Source organism: Lepidochelys kempii, chromosome 3, assembly GCF_965140265.1.
Source record: "Lepidochelys kempii isolate rLepKem1 chromosome 3, rLepKem1.hap2, whole genome shotgun sequence".
In the NCBI taxonomy this organism is placed as follows: domain Eukaryota; kingdom Metazoa; phylum Chordata; order Testudines; family Cheloniidae; genus Lepidochelys; species Lepidochelys kempii.
The window spans coordinates 108,097,999-108,116,708 of record NC_133258.1 but is presented as its reverse complement, the minus strand read 5'-3'; the positions used below and the strand labels follow the sequence as shown (position 1 = coordinate 108,116,708).

General features: G+C 42.1%; 1 protein-coding gene across 2 annotated transcripts in view; it reads right to left on the bottom strand.

The window, feature by feature from the left end:
* ADGRG6 (adhesion G protein-coupled receptor G6) overlaps positions 1–18,710 on the bottom strand; it is a 153,874-nt gene that overhangs the window by 21,461 nt on the left and 113,703 nt on the right. For both annotated transcript variants that reach the window (XM_073337489.1, XM_073337490.1), the window contains 4 exons: positions 14,898–15,014; positions 13,729–13,774; positions 12,438–12,544; positions 1,037–1,164 (listed from right to left, as the gene is read on the bottom strand). In XM_073337489.1, coding sequence (XP_073193590.1) covers positions 1,037–1,164; positions 12,438–12,544; positions 13,729–13,774; positions 14,898–15,014 — 398 coding nt within the window. The remainder of the gene's footprint in view (positions 1–1,036; positions 1,165–12,437; positions 12,545–13,728; positions 13,775–14,897; positions 15,015–18,710) is intronic.

The window sequence follows — 18,710 nt, the reverse complement described above, 5'->3', positions numbered from 1 at the left end:
TTATACTAAGTATCTAATGTATTACATATAAATATAACCCCCCCAAGTTACATTTTAAAACGTGTTTTGTGTTTCATTGAATAATGTAGACAAATTGAAGGAAAAAGCTTTAAAAATGTAGTATCAACCAAGAGCCAATTTCTGCTTTTTTTTAAAAAAAAAGTTCATTACTTTTTTATTTTGGGACATAGTCCACTACAGATTCTCATTCTCTGTAGTTTGTAAAATCCTAATGAGTTTAAAAATCAAATGAATTTTCCTTCCAACTACTGAATACTACAGTTCATGTACTGGAAACCTACCCAGCAAATTATGTCCTCTTTGGACCATAGCATTATACCACAGGGACTGTGCAGAATGCAGTAATTGGTGGTACACATGGGTACTTTTTAAGAGCTCCACAGCATGCCCTACTACATAATATCCTCTTTTATGAGCCACCCTGCGCTGTTACGTCAGGGTTATTCTTGTGATTGTGTGGCTAGAAGCTGACACAACTTCACTTCACCTCCCGTTCCCATCTTCCCCAGAACTGTGCCACTGCACAGTCTCCTTACCCCTGGGCCATCCTGCCATTTCTGTGGGATGTTTTCAGAATTGTTGAGTAGATGGCATATCTTCATTTCACTTCCCCTCTCTACCGAAAGTCTCCAGCCTGAAAGGGCTGGATTTTTCCTGTTATACTTAGGAACTATGAGGTCTAAATAGCAAGTTTAAAAAAAAGACTGAGTAACATGTTGGTAGATTTTTGAAATATATGAAGGGACACATTATGCCCCTCAAGAAGATTATTTGGGACCAAGATTCCACTACTTTGCCCATCCTGAGCCACACAAAGTGGTCAGACTAGGAAGCGAGTATCTGGGCTTGGCCCTCTTTATAAGAAACATTCCACACCTAACAGTGGAGCACAGTGGTGTTCAGCCACTTTTTGTGAGACGCATGGGCATCCCGATCCAATCAAACAAAATATCCTGGCCTGTGGTTACAAACAAAATATTTGTTTTGAATTGTTTTCGATGGCACAAATACTTACTCAAAAGCAATATATGTCAGAAGAGTTGCAGCTGAAAATATGGCAGATATCCCACAACCAATGTAGGTGATAAAGGTGAGGACTTTGTTATTTTGTGGATCTATTTGTGAAGCAGTTCCCTGGAGGTCCTACATGAGAGAAGAGGAAGAGGTGTAAGTTGCAGCAAACTCCTTTTTTATGAGCATGACACTGTTTGTTGGTGTGAAGTGAAGCAAAAATTCAAGAACACTTAGGCAATATCTATATAATCCCAATTCTAGAGGTTGAGTTTACTGGATATTTAGTACGTAGTTGTCATACATCTGACTTCCTTCCCACATCCCTTGAAAACATTGTGCCGTAAGTAAGTACTGGGATCAGTAGAAAACATTGTGCCGTAAAAGGAGGTTACTTACCTGTAAGTGGAGGTTCTCTAAGATGTGTGGTCCCTAACTGTATTCCATGGAGGGTTATGCATGTGCACCATGTCCCTGGAGTTGAAGAATTTGAAAAGTAATGCTCCTGATCCAAATGATAAAGAGAGGGGTGGACCAACTGTGTTTCTAGTTCTTTCTCCACCATGAATCCAGCAGATCCATAGGAGAGGGGGATGTGGAATACAGCTAAGGACCACACATCTTGAAGAACCTCAAGTTACATGTAACTGCCTCTTCTTCTTTGAGTAATGGTCATAGAATCATAGAATCATAGAATATCAGGGTTGGAAGGGACCCCAGAAGGTCATCTAGTCCAACCCCCTGCTCGAAGCAGGACCAATTCCCAGTTAAATCATCCCAGCCAGGGCTTTGTCAAGCCTGACCTTAAAAACCTCTAAGGAAGGAGATTCTACCACCTCCCTAGGTAACGCATTCCAGTGTTTCACCACCCTCCTAGTGAAAAAGTTTTTCCTAATATCCAATCTAAACCTCCCCCCCTGCAACTTGAGACCATTACTCCTCGTTCTGTCATCTGCTACCATTGAGAACAGTCTAGAGCCATCCTCTTTGGAACCCCCTTTCAGGTAGTTGAAAGCAGCTATCAAATCCCCCCTCATTCTTCTCTTCTGCAGACTAAACAATCCCAGCTCCCTCAGCCTCTCCTCATAAGTCATGTGTTCTAGACCCCTAATCATTTTGTTGCCCTTCGCTGGACTCTCTCCAATTTATCCACATCCTTCTTGTAGTGTGGGGCCCAAAACTGGACACAGTACTCCAGATGAGGCCTCACCAATGTCGAATAGAGGGGAACGATCACGTCTCTCGATCTGCTCGCTATACCCCTACTTATACATCCCAAAATGCCATTGGCCTTCTTGGCAACAAGGGCACACTGCTGACTCATATCCAGCTTCTCATCCACTGTCACCCCTAGGTCCTTTTCCGCAGAACGGCTGCCTAGCCATTCGACCCCTAGTCTGTAGCGGTGCATTGGATTCTTCCGTCCTAAGTGCAGGACCTTGCACTTATCCTTATTGAAGCTCATCAGATTTCTTTTGGCCCAATCCTCCAATTTGTCTAGGTCCTTCTGTATCCTATCCCTCCCCTCCAGCGTATCTACCACTCCTCCCAGTTTAGTATCATCCGCAAATTTGCTGAGAGTGCAATCTACACCATCCTCCAGATCATTTATGAAGATATTGAACAAAACCAGCCCCAGGACCGACCCCTGGGGCACTCCACTTGACACCGGCTGCCAACTAGACATGGAGCCATTGATCACTACCCGTTGAGCCCGACAATCTAGCCAGCTTTCTACCCATTGTATTCCACTGAGGGTAATGAACAAGCAGTTCATTATGGTGGACAAGGGTGTGAGGATGAGGATGGAACAGTAGCATGAAGGACTGCCATACCAAAGGAGGAATCCACTGCTGATTATTGTACTAAGTCATAATGCATAGCAAAGATATGTAGAGAACTCCACATGGCCACTCTACATATGTCAATGAGTGGCACATTCTGAAGGGAGACCGAGGTCAAAGCCTGAGCCCTTGTGGAGTGAGATTGTAACCCTACAGGGGGAGGTAGACCAGACAGCGGGTATAAGAGTTTGATACACCCCCGCAAATCCACTTGGAGATTCTCTGGGTGGAGATGGCCTGTCCCTTGAGTCTCTCTACTATTGCAATAAATAGTCTATGGGACTTCCTGATTGGTTTAATTCTCTGCAGGTAGAAGTACAGAGCTTGTCGAACATGGAGGGAATGTAGTCAACATTCCGCTGCAGATGCATGTGGTTTCAGAAAGAAAACAGGTAAGTAAATGGCTTCATGGATGTGAAATTGAGAAACCACCTTTGGTAAGAACTTGGGGTGTAGTTGTAGAGAGACTTCATCTCTATGGAAAGCTGTGAAAGGTGGGTCTGACATCATAGCACCGACTTTGCCAACTCTTCTCACGGAAGTGGTAGCAACATGGAAGGCAACTTTTATGGAAAGGAGGGACATAGAGCATGACGCTAAAGGTTCAAAGGGAGTCTTCATTAGCACAGAGAGAACAAGATTCAGGTCCCATTGAAGAGCTATCGGTTGGTGAGAAGGTTCTGATGGCAGTTAGTGGGTGTGTGAAGATAGAGAAACCTTCCACCAGAGGGTGGAATGTGCTAATCGCCACCAGGTGTACTTTCAAAGAATTGAAGGCGAAACCCAATGACTTTAGTGACAGAACATAGTCCAGTATGAGGGGGGGATCCCTCTGCACTGATTCTGGTAAATCACCTTTTTGTTGACCCCATGATGAAAAACATCACCACTAGCCCTGATAACAACATCTGTTGCAGTCCTTCCTGCTGCTAGAAAGGATGTTCTGTACAGCTGAAGAGCATGTTCATTCTAAGGCAGATACCCATCCAAATATCATGCTCTGAGGTGTACTGCATGTGGATTGGGAGGTCTGATCTTTCCTTTGCAATGGGTCAGCAGATCTTGACAATTGGGGATGGGAATTGGTGAGCAGATGACATGCGGAGAATATTGGGGAACCAGAATTTGTCTGGGCCAGCAGGAAGTGATCAGAATTACCATTGCTCTGTCTCACTGAATCTTGTGCAGGACTCAAGGTAGGAGCAGTAGTGGAGGAAAGGCATAGTTGGTCTGACCAAAGGAGCAGGAGGGTGTCATCCTGGGAATGGTGACTGAGGGCTCCTCTGGAACAGTACGTTGTGCATTTGCTGTTCACCTGGTTAGTGTCTTCCATGGAGTGAAGATGTTGTGTACTATTGAATCGTGAAGTTCCCACTCATGGTCAATCACAAAATGTCTGCTGAGTAAGCCTGTGAATACATTCTGTGTCCCATAAAGATAGGATGAAGACAAAGGATCTGGTGATTGATGCATCAGTTGCAGAGATTGATCACTTCTGCATACAGTGCAGATGATCTTGTCCCTCTGTTTGTTGATGTAAAAACCAGTGGTAGTGTTGTCTGACGTGATGAGACCACATGGGAGCAGATGAAGGGAAGGAAGGAAGGATTGGCATGCTCTTCTCACAGCTCAGAGCTCCAGGATGTTTATGTGCATCCTGGATTTCTGGAAGTCCATTTTCCTTGAGCCATCTGGTCACCGAAGTGAGTCCCCCAGCCCACCAGGGATGTGTCAGTGATAATCATCTTCTCTGGGGAGGCAGAAAGAAAGGGAACCTACACACATGTGGGTCTGTCCACCATTGGAGTGATAATAGCACTTTGGAGTGGCAGTTTGGAGAGTAAATAGACTGGAGCCATGTCTGGAGGCAGTGAAGATGGAGTTGTGCAAAGGAGGTCATGTAAGTACATGAAGCCATGTAGCCGAGGAGGGACAGGCAAGTCCTGGCTGGAACATATTGATTTGTTTATGTTGTGAGTTCTGTCCATTACCAGTGGACAGTTTCCAGGCAAGAAAGCTCATGCTGTGACCAAACTTACAATAGTCCAGAGACTGCATGGGGTTTAGGATCGATTTCTCTATGTTGACACTGACTCTGAGGGACAAAAGAAGGTTGAGTAACATGGGTTGGCACATGGGTTTATTGTCTGGACCTTGTGGCTAGGAGCCAATCATTGAGATATGGAAACATGAGGACACCATAATGTCTGACATAGGCTGCTAGGATGGAAAAAAAACTTTGGTGAAGACTCTGGGAGTGGTGGCTATCCCAAATGGGAGCACTCTGTACTGGAAATGGTGGGTACCCACTTCTCAGGAAGTGACTGTGGGTCAGATGAATATTGATGTGAAAGTAAGCATCCTTCATATCAAGATCCAGTGTGACCACACAAAAGTAGACCTTATGGATGAAGTGATTGAGGTGCCAGAGAGCAAGGATTGATCTTCACCCACCTTTCTTCAGAGCAGAATCCCATTCCCTGATATTTTGGGAGAATGTGTTCTACTGGTCCCTGTTGTAACAAGGAGTTAATCTCTTGGGAGAGAATGGAGTCATGAGAGTGGTCTCTGATGTGGTAGAGAAGTCTTGGAGGATTGTACAACCATGGTGGATGACGTTCAATACCTATCTGTCCATTGTTATTCATTTTAAGTGTGGGGAAATAGTGCTAAATGACCCCCAAAGGGAGTCGGAGGGTCATGAGATGGTAGGCACAGAGGTTGGCAGCTTTCAGGATGGTATCAGAAGTACCTCTTGGCTGGAACTAATGTCAAAGCCTGCAAAGGGGGCCCTGGGAGGCAAGACCTCTGTGCCTTTTGACATTTTCTTGGAGGCTCATAAGGTCTCTGAGAGTAGAATTGAGGAGACCTATAGTGTTAAATAGGTGGTTGGTGGTGGAATTTTTGCTTCAGGGCAGGAGTATAGATGCCCAGAGATCAAAGGGTGGCCCTGGAATCCTTGAGCAGATGCAGCTATTCATCCATCTTCTGGTTAAAAAGATGGGATTCATTGAACGGAAGGTCTTCAACAGTGTTCTGTACCTCCCTAGGGAAACCAGAAGAATGGAACCAAGACTCCCCATGCATGACTATGGCCATAGCCAGGGGCCTGGAGGAGGTATCTGCTGCATCCACTGCCAATTGGAGGGCCGATTCTGGCCACCAGCTTTCCTTCCTCAATAAGCGCCTCAAAAACAAGCCTAGCCACGTTGTGGCAGGCCATCAATAAATTCCTCTAATTTACTGTAATTCAGGAAGTCACATTTGCCTAGTAAAGCCTGATAATTTGCAATCCTGAATTGCAGGCTAGACAAAGAAAATACCTTGCTTCCCAAAAGGTCCAGATGCTTGCCCTCTTTATCAGCTGGCATAGATCAAGGGTGTTGTTTGGCCCATTCGGTCGCAGCCTGGACTAGGAAGTTCGGAGGATGATGAGAAAAAAGGAACTCAGAACCCTTAGAAGGAACATAATAGCACTTTTTGGCCCCTTTAGGGGTAGCTGTGCATGTGGCAGATGTGCGTCACACTGTCCTGGCAGGCTCCAGAATAGCTTTGTTAATTGGTAATGCAATTCTCGCCAGACCTGACGTGTGGAAGATATCTAGCAGCTTGTGTTGGGGTTTTGAATTTCTTCCAGGGGAATCTGGACTTCCCCTGGGACTCTCCACAACAGGTCCTGAAATTGTCTAAAGTAATCCGGGGAGGAAGGGGATGCTGTAGTCACTGCCTCATCCGGAGATGAAGAGGGAAATCTTGCTGGTTTCAGTGGCATTGCTGGAAATGGAGTAAAGGGTTCCTTCTCTACCATCAGATTCAAACACCTGCCTGAAAGATCCCTTAAAAGGGAGGCAGACAAATGTTCCCCCATAGATCAGACAGGTTCCGAGGGGAGGTACTTGTGCCCAGTGTCCCCAGTATGCCCAATAGGGTGGGTCTGAGGGAGGTTGTGGGGGTCTCCATGGCATGGGGTACCAATGATTCTGAGGTGGTAGATGCTGCCATGGATGTGACAGTATCCAAGAAGGTGCATAGGAATGGTATGACACGGGTGGTTCTTCTCTGGGTTCTGATTCATTGGGAGAAGAGAAGGCAGACTCTGGTTCCAATGGCAGTACCGTCAGAGCTGGTGGAAAAGCATAGCATATCTGTGCAGAGGATGAGGGATCCCGTACCGGAGGCATATCCCAGAGTGGAGATATGATCTCTCTAGAAGTGGAGGGACCCAATGGAGGGGGTGACTCTGGGTCCAGCAATGCAAACACATCTTGAGGTTTGGCCACAATTCTGGATCTCCCTGAAGTAAGAGGCACTCTCTTTTCTGGGTATCAGTGCTGGCGATGTGCTCTTTCCCAGAATCTTGTGGGCTGATTGTGCTGGTGGTATTGATGGATTGGTGCTCAGAACTGCTGGATCCCATTGCTTGTGGGTCTTTTTCTCATGTCTATGGGACTTAGGTTATGCTCTGTCTGCATGCCTTCAACTTGTGGAAACAGCATCCATGATCTTTGATTTGGAGGAAGACTTAGTCCCATGCTCACGGATGTGCTTCCTTACCTCCTGACTAGGCCTCGCCATTGGATCCATGGGGGTGGTACTTCCAGCACTGGATTTAGACATGGTAGCGGGAGGCGCATTCCTTGCTGAGTCAGGCCGATGTACTGGGGGAGTTTCCTGGCATGGGTCTGAGTACAGTCTCATGGAGAGCTCCCTGATGTGCTGCTGGAGGCGAAGAGCCTGGCTTTCTCAGGTGTGGCTGGGGAAGGACTGGCAAATACTCTGCCTGGATGCAATGGGAGCTTCCCCCAGGCAGTAGAGGCAATGCTGGTGGCTGTTGCTGATCAAGAAGGAGTGCAGGCAGTAGGTGCAGCGTTTGAAGCCTAGACTCCTGGGCATCGTCCAGTACCTGCACATAGGGTAGGGGGTTGAAAATCCCCCAAAGTCTATTTAAAGTATTGACTAATAAAAACTACAATAAAAGTGGTAAAATTACTATAGTCTGATAAACTATGTACAACTATCCTTATCTGAAAGTTTGTCAGAGACAAAGACACTGAAAGTTCCAATCAGGACTGAGCGATGGTGAGAAGGAACTGGAGATGCGGTCAGTCCACCCTGTCCTTTATCGCCTTGGACGGAAGCACAAGGTGAGCCAGGTGCATGCGTGGACCAACAGATTCTACTTTTCAAATTTTCTGACTCTGGGTGCATGGTGTGCATGTGTAACCCTCAGTGGAATATCATAGGGACCATTATTGGAAGTACTGTTACAGCTGGGATCAGCAGACACACATAGGTAGGGTCCTACCAAATTCACAGTCCATTTTGATCAATTTCATAGCCAGAGGGTTTTAAAATTGGTCAGTTTCACTTTTTAAGCTGTTTACATCTGAAATTTCATGGTATAACTGTGGGGCTCCCAACCCAAAAGGTACTTGGAAGTGGGTCTGATCTCCTCTCCCCCCTCCCCCCTGCCCCGAGCTGCCATGCAAGGGAAGGTCAAGTCCTGTCCCTCCCCAGGGACTTGCAGCTAGTGGTCACCTGGGCTGGGGTGCTTTGAGGGGCAGGGGGAGATCGGACCCACCTCCACAAGTCTCCAGCTGCAGAAACTTCCAATGCTGGGCAGGGAGCTTCCTGCAGCAGCGGGAGGCTCTCCAAGGTGGGTCTGATCTCCCCTGAGAGTGAGAGTGGCCATGCAGGGGAAGGACAAGTCCTGTCCGTTCCCAGCCCAGCCAGCACTTGCAGCTAAGAGCCCCCTGGCTAAGACACTTCCAGCAGCCAGGGGGAGATCGGATTTCACGGAGAAGGGCTTATTTCATGGTCCGTGACATGTTTTTCATGGCCGTGAAATTGGTAGGGCCCTACACATAGGTCTCTGCTGTTCATTATACTTCATCACCCAGAATTCAAATGGCCTTTTGTAGAAAAATCAATCATTTGTAATTTTCTCATCCTCTCAACCCTTTTATGTTCAGAGGCGCATATGCGCCTCTCTTTTACACTGAATGCATTTAAATTGAATTTGCTACAGGAAATATAATTGTAAATGTATTTATAGTCAAATTGACACCATGCTGGAGAATAGCAGAATCACAGAAATTCTCATAACAATAGCTGTGTTTAATACAATCTCCTAAGAGATTACATGTGTGTAGGCATCCATGGAACAAATATTTTACTTACTAACCAACATTTCAACACAAAAATTGAAAATTAAATGTGAACATTCTGGGGAATTTTCACCTCTCTTTTCTGTTCAGTTCTAATTGCCACACAGTACAGTCTGAGAATAAATGGCAATGATATTTCTTTTTCTGAGGGCTTGTCTTCACTTAACATGCTACAGAGACACAGCTGCACCGCTGTACCACTTCAGTGTGGACATTACCTATGCTGACTGGAGGGATTCTCCCATTGGGATAGGTAATACCATGAGATGCGGTAGCTGGGTCGACAGAATTATTCTTCCGTTGACCTAGAGCTGTCTCCACAAGGGCTTAGGTTAGCATAACTGCATCACTCAGGGGTTTGAATTTTTCAAACCCCTGCCCAACGTAGTTAAACTGACTTAATTTTCAAGTGTGGACCAGGCCTGAGTACAAGAAACTCTACAGCATCTCTGTGATGCAACTATTAGCAAATGCTCACATTTAATGGAGACTATTGTTTGATAGCTATTTTTGTAAAGGACCTATCAAATGGGTTTTTAAACTCTAAAAATATGCCATTCTTCACAAGGGAAATGCAAGACTTGCGTGCAGTTGTCAATTCCTGTGTGTCTGTGTCAGACACTTGTAAAAGTGTTTATTTAAATCCAGAGAACATCCTGTGAAAGTAACTAAATATCTGTAAAAAGAAAAAGAGTACTTGTGGCACCTTAGAGACTAACAAATTTATTTGAGCATAAGCTGTTGTGAGCTACAGCTCACTTCATCGAATGCATTCAGTGGAAAATACAGTGGGGAGATTTATATATAAATTTGTATATAAATCTCCCCACTGTATTTTCCACTGAATTCATCCAATGAAGTGAGCTGTAGCTCACAAAAGCTTATGCTCAAATAAATTTGTTAGTCTCTAAGGTGCCACAAGTACTCCTTTTCTTTTTGCGAATACAGACTAACACGGCTGCTACTCTGAAACCTGTCATTATGCAAGGCACTAAATATCTGTGTGGAAAGTCAAGAAGGATTATTAAAATAGAAAAAGCATGTAAAAAGTATGTAAAAATCTTCCATTGGAACACAGCCAAAATTCAGAAGACTTCCTTCTCACTTCTTAATGCAACAAAAACATTCAGACTAGGAGAAGGGACTCATTGAACATATCCTAAAGAAAGCTCATTTTTCCCTGTCAGCATGAGAAGCTAGAATATAATTAGACTGCAAAAGGACAAAAAGCCTTATGACATTTTTCCTATTTAAATTCAAGCAAGATGTGAACAAAGCAACTATATTATGAGGCTCAGGGAAGCCAAATTTTATAATATATGGCTCCCTGGTTCTGTAAATCATCTGCAAGGAAAAGATTTTCCTGTTTCCCCTCATTTTATATCTTGGTATTTCAAATATTTATCACTTTTCTTTTTAAAATATCCTAGTTAAACTGGTTAAATCAAAACACATGTACCTGCACGAGTAGCAAACATTCTCCCTGGAAGAATGTTTCCGGAGCCAAGGAATGTTAATGTTAGAGAGAATGCTGCAGTACAGTGCAATATTGAGTAAGGTTGCTAAGGATGTGGGAACCCAGAGAAGATGGGGGATTTTGTAAAACCATCAGACTTTCCGAAAAGACTGCATAAATTTCATAGCTTTCCCTCCTTTTTGTATTTTTTCTTTTAGAAACATTTAGATTCACCCCACTGGTGCAAGGCTATATACACATCTGGGGGCAACACCATCCCCACAGGAAGGTAAACTGTGTTTGCTATGAAGCTCTTCCCTGAGGATTCTGCAAAAGAGGCTGTAATAGAGGGTATTGTTCAAGGTGCCAGGGGGACATGAGTGCTGAAACAGTGCAACCTCCAGTTATCCTGGTCATATCTTCTTCTAACCAGCGTCATCCAGTTGGAAGGCTGTGCTGCAGGCCCCTGGAAGAGCAGAATTGGCAAGTGTTTTGCACCACCACAAGTTCCCTATGGATGAACTTTCTTCCAGTAGAGGCATTGCACCCTGGAATATACTGACTTGAGATTAGTACAGCACAGGGCTGAATCAAGCCCATTTACTGAACACAGCAAGTAGGAAAAAAATCTTTACATCGAGTAGTTTATACCTTTTGACAGTAAAAATATAAATATAAATTTCTTCAAATCTGCAGTCTGTTGAGTTGCAGGATGGGATTTTGTTGTGCTCTTTGGCCTTGTGTTTTCCTCTTTAGTGGCATTTCTACCTGATTGCAGGACATATATTTTCCTCTCTCTCTTTCTCTCTTCGTAATACTAGGGTTCACTCTCTTTTCTCTCTTTTTGTATCTATCTTTCTATATCAGAGTTATATTTCTCTCTCTCACCCTCTCTCTAATCTTAGAGTATTTTCTCTTACTTTATCTGCCCTCACAGCCCTACATCTTTCTCTTTTTCAATTTCCAGCTCTCCATCCTAACCCTCTCTGTCTCTATATAACACTGGCTTCCATCACAGTCTGTGAATTCCTCCCTCTTCTGCAATCTTCTCAGCCTCTTTGCAGCTAGAGCCATTAATTCTCAATGTCAGGTTCTCCTTCCCTTGAGCCATCCCAGAAACCCCCTGCCACAGAGGTAGGGACTATTTTCTGGCTGGCAGTTGCACATTGTTTTTCTCCCCCACCCAATTTCCTTTGTATAAATCTGTCTTCTGGAGTCTCATCAAAGGCATTCTGGTCTCGCATGACCCCAAAGACCACAAATAATTTTTGTTGGCTTGGGCCCTTAAGAAAAATTACAGAAGTGAGGGTTACTTAGGATGTCAGCTGACTAACTCGACCCTTGGATCACCTTATACTGGAGATGAATAAATTGATACATAAAGTCAAATGATGCTTGTCATTTTAAGTATTTCTTGGAGTGCCTCTCTGTTGATGTCAGAGGTTCAGCAGCAATGAGATGGCATTTGGGTGGTAATGACCACAAGGCTTTTCTTTGCCTAGTGTTTAATGCATTATGGCTTTGGGGTCTCTAGTGTCTTCAGGATCTTATCAATAACATATATGCTTCAAAAATCTTTTATTTTTCTGCTTCGGCATTGGCAGGGTCTCTGTGTGGAATCTTGTTTACTTCCACTGGATAATGGCCTTCTTTTGGACCCAAGTCTGACTACTACTACTCTAGCTCAGAGTTATATTGCAGGCCACAGTATATTATTACCCATTATTTGTGTTGTGATAGCACCCCTGGGACTCAGCCAGGAACAAGACTCATTGTGCTACGTTCTTTTCAGGATTAGCTGTGGGTCAATTTTATTTTAGGGAAGGTTCCTGTGTAACACTGCAGCTTCGCATCCGTGCCTCTGGAGCTCTCCTGCCCCCCAACAAAATCATCACATTGTGGTTTCACATAATCAGCAAACAATGAAGGTCTACTTACCATCAGCACCCCAAAGTGTGTGAGGTGATTGCATAAGCAAACTGTCTCATTCTCACTTGATTCTGCTTGTGCAATGCAGCCTGTGGGGTTCCAACCACCATTACCATCTACAGAAAACAAGCAATACAGACACTTACAACAACTGCAAACAAAACCCACAAAACCTCTCCACAATTTCTTTGGCAGGCTTCTAGAGCCCCTACATGAAATCTAGTGTACTTTCAAGTAGAAAAACCCCACTGAATACATCAAATCCAGTAATATAATATTTATCAATGCAGAATGAAGTATCGGATTTCCTAGAGTTTTTGCCAATGAAGTACTCTTACAGAAGGGTAGATTAAGCAGATAGATTGCAGTGGATAGAAGAGCATCTAAGCAGTCACCTGGGATAGACTCAAGAGGCTCAAGAGGTTTTGGAGCACTCTAAAATTTGTATTCTTACAGACTCCTGTTCCATGAACCTATCCAAGCTGGCTCTTTAGAGGAGGAGGAGCTGAAGAAAGAGGCAGCAGCAGGGTATAAAACCATTAATTTTTATCATTGCATAAGCAGATTTTTTTCACTCTTCAGTAAGGTAGCATGTCAGCTAATGGCCTGTGTGTTCAACTCTGAACACACTCCAGTTTTCTGGATGCCCTGAGCTGCTGACATACAGGCCATTGTCACTGGTGAAGCGGATGTTCAGCCTCTTTTCATATTGTTATTGTAATTTTCTCCCTTTCATGCCTTGTAACCAAGAGGAGTTTATGGCTCATGATTAGCGATACAAGCTCACAGCTAGCTAGCTCCCATAGTTTTAAAATGAAGATATACGCAATCTTTTCCAGATCAATCTTGAGAAAGGATCATTAAAAGGCTTCCCATGCTCCTGACTAGTTACTATTTGTGCAAGTGGGGAAAAAAAGTCAAAAGCTGATTGTCTTTAGATACAGACACTTTTGGAAGCCTTGGTATCCAGTGTTGAAGCCCATGCATATACAGTCCAGGCACAAAGCTTATTCGAATTGGGTGCAACATTCTATTTGCAGATTTCTACTATTGGCTGTCACAAGCAAAAAGTGTTACAAGCAAAGCAATTGCATCCCAGGCTTCACCAGTTTCTATTTACTATTTTGTACTGATAAGAAAGAAAAGGAAAAGACCTACATAACTGCATCTTTGGCACATAGAATCCATTTTAGCTGAATACAAAAACACTGTCTACCCAGGTGTCAAGTGTGTGATTGATTTAAAAACCAAGACATCTTTATTCCTCACATAAAATAATTGGCAAAATTTTTAAACTTACTGTTTTTGTTCATATCCCAGAAGACGCAGGTAGGATTAAGATCCTCCTAAACACATATATACAAATGAATATTTTTATCTATTAAAATATAAATTTGCTTAAAATATATGAACGTAGCAGGAGTTCCATTACTTAGGTTTTCACACAAAAGCTGAAGAGAAATATTATTGTTGTTTGGACTGTGGTAGTGTCTACAAATTCCAGTCAGGGATCAGGACCCCACTATATTAAAAAGATAGTCCTGCCCTAAATCCGGCCCTGATCCCGTAAAGAGTTATACACGTGCTTAACCTTATGCATGGTAAGAAATCTCATTGAAGTCAAGCATGTGTATGAAGTCTTTGCAAGGTCAGGGCCTAAGTAGAAGTTCTTTTGCTTGTTCGCGTCCTTTGGGGTCTCTCAAGGGACTCTCCAGGTAACTGGCATCCAATGGTGGGTAAAAATCGAAGGGAATAACTTACTGAATCCACTTAGAGGCCATCTAGTGTGACCTGGAAGTGGATTTCATAATAAGCAGCTAATCTAAGCTAACTGAAATATGAAATATTATTTCCTCTTTCCCTTCCCCAAGGTCAATGGTCCTGATTCTCCTCACCTAAAGAGTCTGACACCAGTGTGACTCTATTGCCTCCGGTGGAGTTTCTCTTGGTTTACAGCAGCATAACTGAGAGCCAAATGAGACCCACATGGGGATTTTTTTTTAAACTGATAAATAAAACAAGACAAAAGACTGGTTTTTCTGGGCTCTCCTTTCCCATCAGTAATATTGGTCACTTTGTAACGGTCCTTTGTTTTTTGCACAAAATGAAGAAATAACAAAATTCCTTGAGGTACAATTAATAAAATGGTCCATGTCTGGTCACAGACTCCACATCAACCTGAAGTTCCCTTGAACAATAAATATTGACACAAATTATGAGTCCATCTGATTAAGTATCAAGTATTATCAGCATGGAAACAGCAGCAGGACAGGTTGAATTACCTACATTTTAGATGATTATTAAACTCTGGATTGGTTGTGTGTTTGTTAACAAATGTGAAGTTTTCCACTCTACTGGAATCTTTCCTCAAACCCAACAAAACCAATGATAATCTTTCTACCACTGATTCTACCACTGCCAGATACAATTTGCAATTTTTTACCTCTGGTTACACCAGTTTTTTCTTACCTGGAATAGGGTATGTTTAATTGTAATTTTGACAGCATCCTGAAGGTCCCGGATGGTAACATTTCCAATACTGCATGCCACTACAAAACTGGTTAAATTGGCATTCATTTCTGCATCCTTTGAAGGATTGAAAAATGCAATAAATATTATCAGAGCACCAAATACACTAGCCAGAGAAAATGAGTTTATTTTTGCAGTGTGCCAGAATAAACAAACGGTCAGCACTTCTATACTTAAGACCACCCATAAGAACATCCTGTTTATAAGCTCAAATTACAGCTTTTCCTTTGCTATTTCCTTTATTATCATAAACATATACAAGCACATAACTGAGGGCAGATTGTAAGGCAATTTCCATAAAATTTCTCTCTTAAATCACTTTGTTTGATGCCAACTACCGTTATACCTCAAACACTGCTAACTGATAACCAGCTGTGATATAATTAGATCATTTCCCGAACCAAGAGTGAACTGGAGCTTTTTTATCATATTGACAAAACAGCCTCTGGGAGCATGAGGTGGATACTTTTTTTTTTTTGGCATTACCTATAATATTAACATGATCTATTCACCACCTGCAGCATTATATACTACCTGACAGCAAGTGGCCATGAGGCGACACAAGATGTGAAAAAAAAAAGTTCTAAGTGACACAATATAGTAAGAGACAATATTTCTAACACAGTCCTATTTGGCAGTAATTTCAACTGGAGACTGGCTTTATTACTGCCACAGTGCTATTCCTAACCTGCTCTGAGAAGGCATAGAGAGATGAGCCACATTTTTACAAATCTATTTATGTTCACACAGCAAAAGATATCTGGCTGGTGAATTTTGCCCATATGCTCAGGGTTCAGCTCATTGCCATATTTGGGGTTGGGAAGGAATTTTCCTCCAGGGCAGACTGGAAGAGGCCCTGGAGGTTTTTCGCCTTCCTCTGCAGCATGGGGAACAGGTCACTTGCTGGAGGATTCTCTGCTCCTTGAAGTCTTTAAACCATGATTTGAGGACTTCAACAGCTCAGACATAGGTGAGAGGTTTTTCCGCAGGAGTGGGTGGGTGAGATTCTGTGGAGTGGGTGGGTGAGATTCTGTGGCCTGCGTTGTGCAGGAGGTCAGACTAGATGATCTTAATGGTCCCTTCTGACCTTAATATCTATGAACCTATAAGTCTACCCTCTTAATTTTTAGTGTCTGATTCAAAGCCTAATGAAGCTTGTGGAATGACTCCCACTGATTTCAGTGGGCTTTGGATCAGCCACTTAGTGAAAAAATTGGAGGCTAGACTTCAAAAGGCCATTTGATGCCTGGTTCCCACACTTTGTTAAGAGGGGATAGGAGACATTTGTAAATTAAAATAAAATACAATTAATATTTCTTCTTATGATGTTAGTTTGGACTGAATTAAGGTTGGGGAAAAGTTTTTAGGCAGGAGAATATAAGAAGTATAAAAATGAAGGGATTGTGTGGCTGGAACTATTATAGGGATCTGAGAGGAAATGTTGAATATTTATATAGCTATTCAATACAATTCATATAGACTGTACCATTTTAAAATACTATCTTCAGAGGCTCAAAATAGAGTCTTTTAAAATCAAGTTTTCATATAAACTTTAACAAACAAGATAATTATAGTAGAGTGTAATGTAATAGCACCAATTAGCATTCTCTCAAATAGAGACATGGCATAGCCAACACCAGTGGAGATTATTTTAAAGTTTTGAACTGTGCATTTATTACATATATTTACACTAACAGAAGAAAGTGCTTCATGCACCAAACAATAAATTTCTGTTGATTGAGATGTTCTGCAGATTATTTTATATTGTAGTTTATTTGAATAGGAAATGACCATTATTTAATTGTCTTCATAATCAGAATCCAATATAAACTACTGTAGCTGAAATGATCAAGCAGCATTGAGTGCTCTTTGGAAGCCTCTTCTTGAAGAGGCATTTGACTAGCTTTCGATAGCACAAGCACTGATGTTGTTTGTTTAAACGTGCTTTGAGATCTAGAGATGAAAAGCCCTATACAAGAACAAGGTGGTCTTTTTATTAATATAGTATCAGTATAATATTAGTACTCCAAGGAAAGATGGGAATGTTAGTCTGGATTAGGATGACATTTTGAAATGAGAATTTTCCCTTCTTCATGCATCCATCTAGCCATCTCCAGAAAGAAACCCTCCTCTTCCTCTTCTAGTACTCCCTTCTTACAGAATGGCAAATAACTCTCCACACATGATTTGTCTAGGGAAATTAGTCTCTTGTGTTTAGGAATATCTGTGAACACATTATGATTTCCTCAAACATTTTTAATGGCTCGAAAATATTTAACATAGGTTTTTGACAATTAAAAAAAAAATTCTGGATGGCTTGTCAAGAGTTCTCAGTGAGTATTCACTGTTTGTCCTGCATCGGTGAAGAGGTCAGAGCTCCTTATAGGATTGAAATCTTGGCTACTTGAGATCGGTCACAAGTTACTGTTTTTATTTTATGGTCTGATGAATGCATAAATGCTCACATGTGCAAATTGAAAATATGGTTTTTGCACATGCTCACTTTCTCAAACGTCTGACCGAGCACACCTAGACTGCCTAAATGAATGGTTTCAAAAAGTAAACTATTCCTGAAAAAATTGCTTGCAGTATTAGTGCGGCTTTACATTTTTATTGTCTTCCTATCAAATATATCTTTCTTATTGACATTCACATTCTCGTACCACTCAGGAACATACGCAAGGAAATCAGACAGATCAACCAAATACTAATCTGGCGTCAGGCATGTCATTTGTCTTTTGAGAGGGTATCATTAATTGTAAGTTATAATCATTATGGTTGAACTTTGCCCCTTAATATAAAATATGAAGAAATCGTGATTAGTCAGGACTAATCATGATGGAGCTTCTGAAGACCAAGCTTAGTGCTATTTATTAAGATAGAATGTTTTATCATTATAGGGATTTTGTGTCGTTATGACAAAACCTACTGTTGTATGCTTCTGTTTTCTTGACTCACTGGAATCATCCTGGTTTTCAATAAAAATGAATTTTAAAAATGAAAACTGTTTAAAACAGCTGCAGATACTGCAGGGTGTATTTCAGAAGGCAACTATGGGTCACATGTATTTTGCTAGCCTGGATTATCTCAAGTATCTCAAAACAGTGCCAATAAAAATAATAATATACACACAACACAATACCACAGAGTCCTGCGGATGCACAAGAGCCAAAGGTCATTTGAAATACTAATTCAAGGGAAAATGAACTCAAGCCAAAAACACTGTTCATTATGAAAACTGTTTTCTTCTGAATGAATACAATATCTTTTGAATGTACAGTGATTTTTTCAATTGTGAAGATCTTCCTTACTTGTTGGTGCATGAGGACCTGGTAAGTGATTATCACATGATCAGACTTAATGAAAAAAAAAATACCTAGATCCCCTCAGTTCTCTGATCTCAATATCACTAACCTTATTGAGTAACCATTTCCCCTCAGAAAACCTGTATATAAGGTGTAAACACACTGCATGGGGATTGAGAATGCGTATCTGTGATGGTCAACAGTAAAGTTAACGTGCTCTCTTATCGGTGGAATTAACCCCTGTGCAAAGTACCAGCACAAAGGTATCAGTGGGATTTAACTGGTACATACGCCTTGTGCTGATCTGCACACGGGTAAATTTCACTCTGTGTGATCACTTAAAAAAAAAAGGAAGAGAAATAATTTTAGCAGAAATAATTTTAGGCTCAATTCCAAGCTGGTGTAAAACAGCGTGGCTCAACTGAACACAGTGGAGCTATGTCAATCT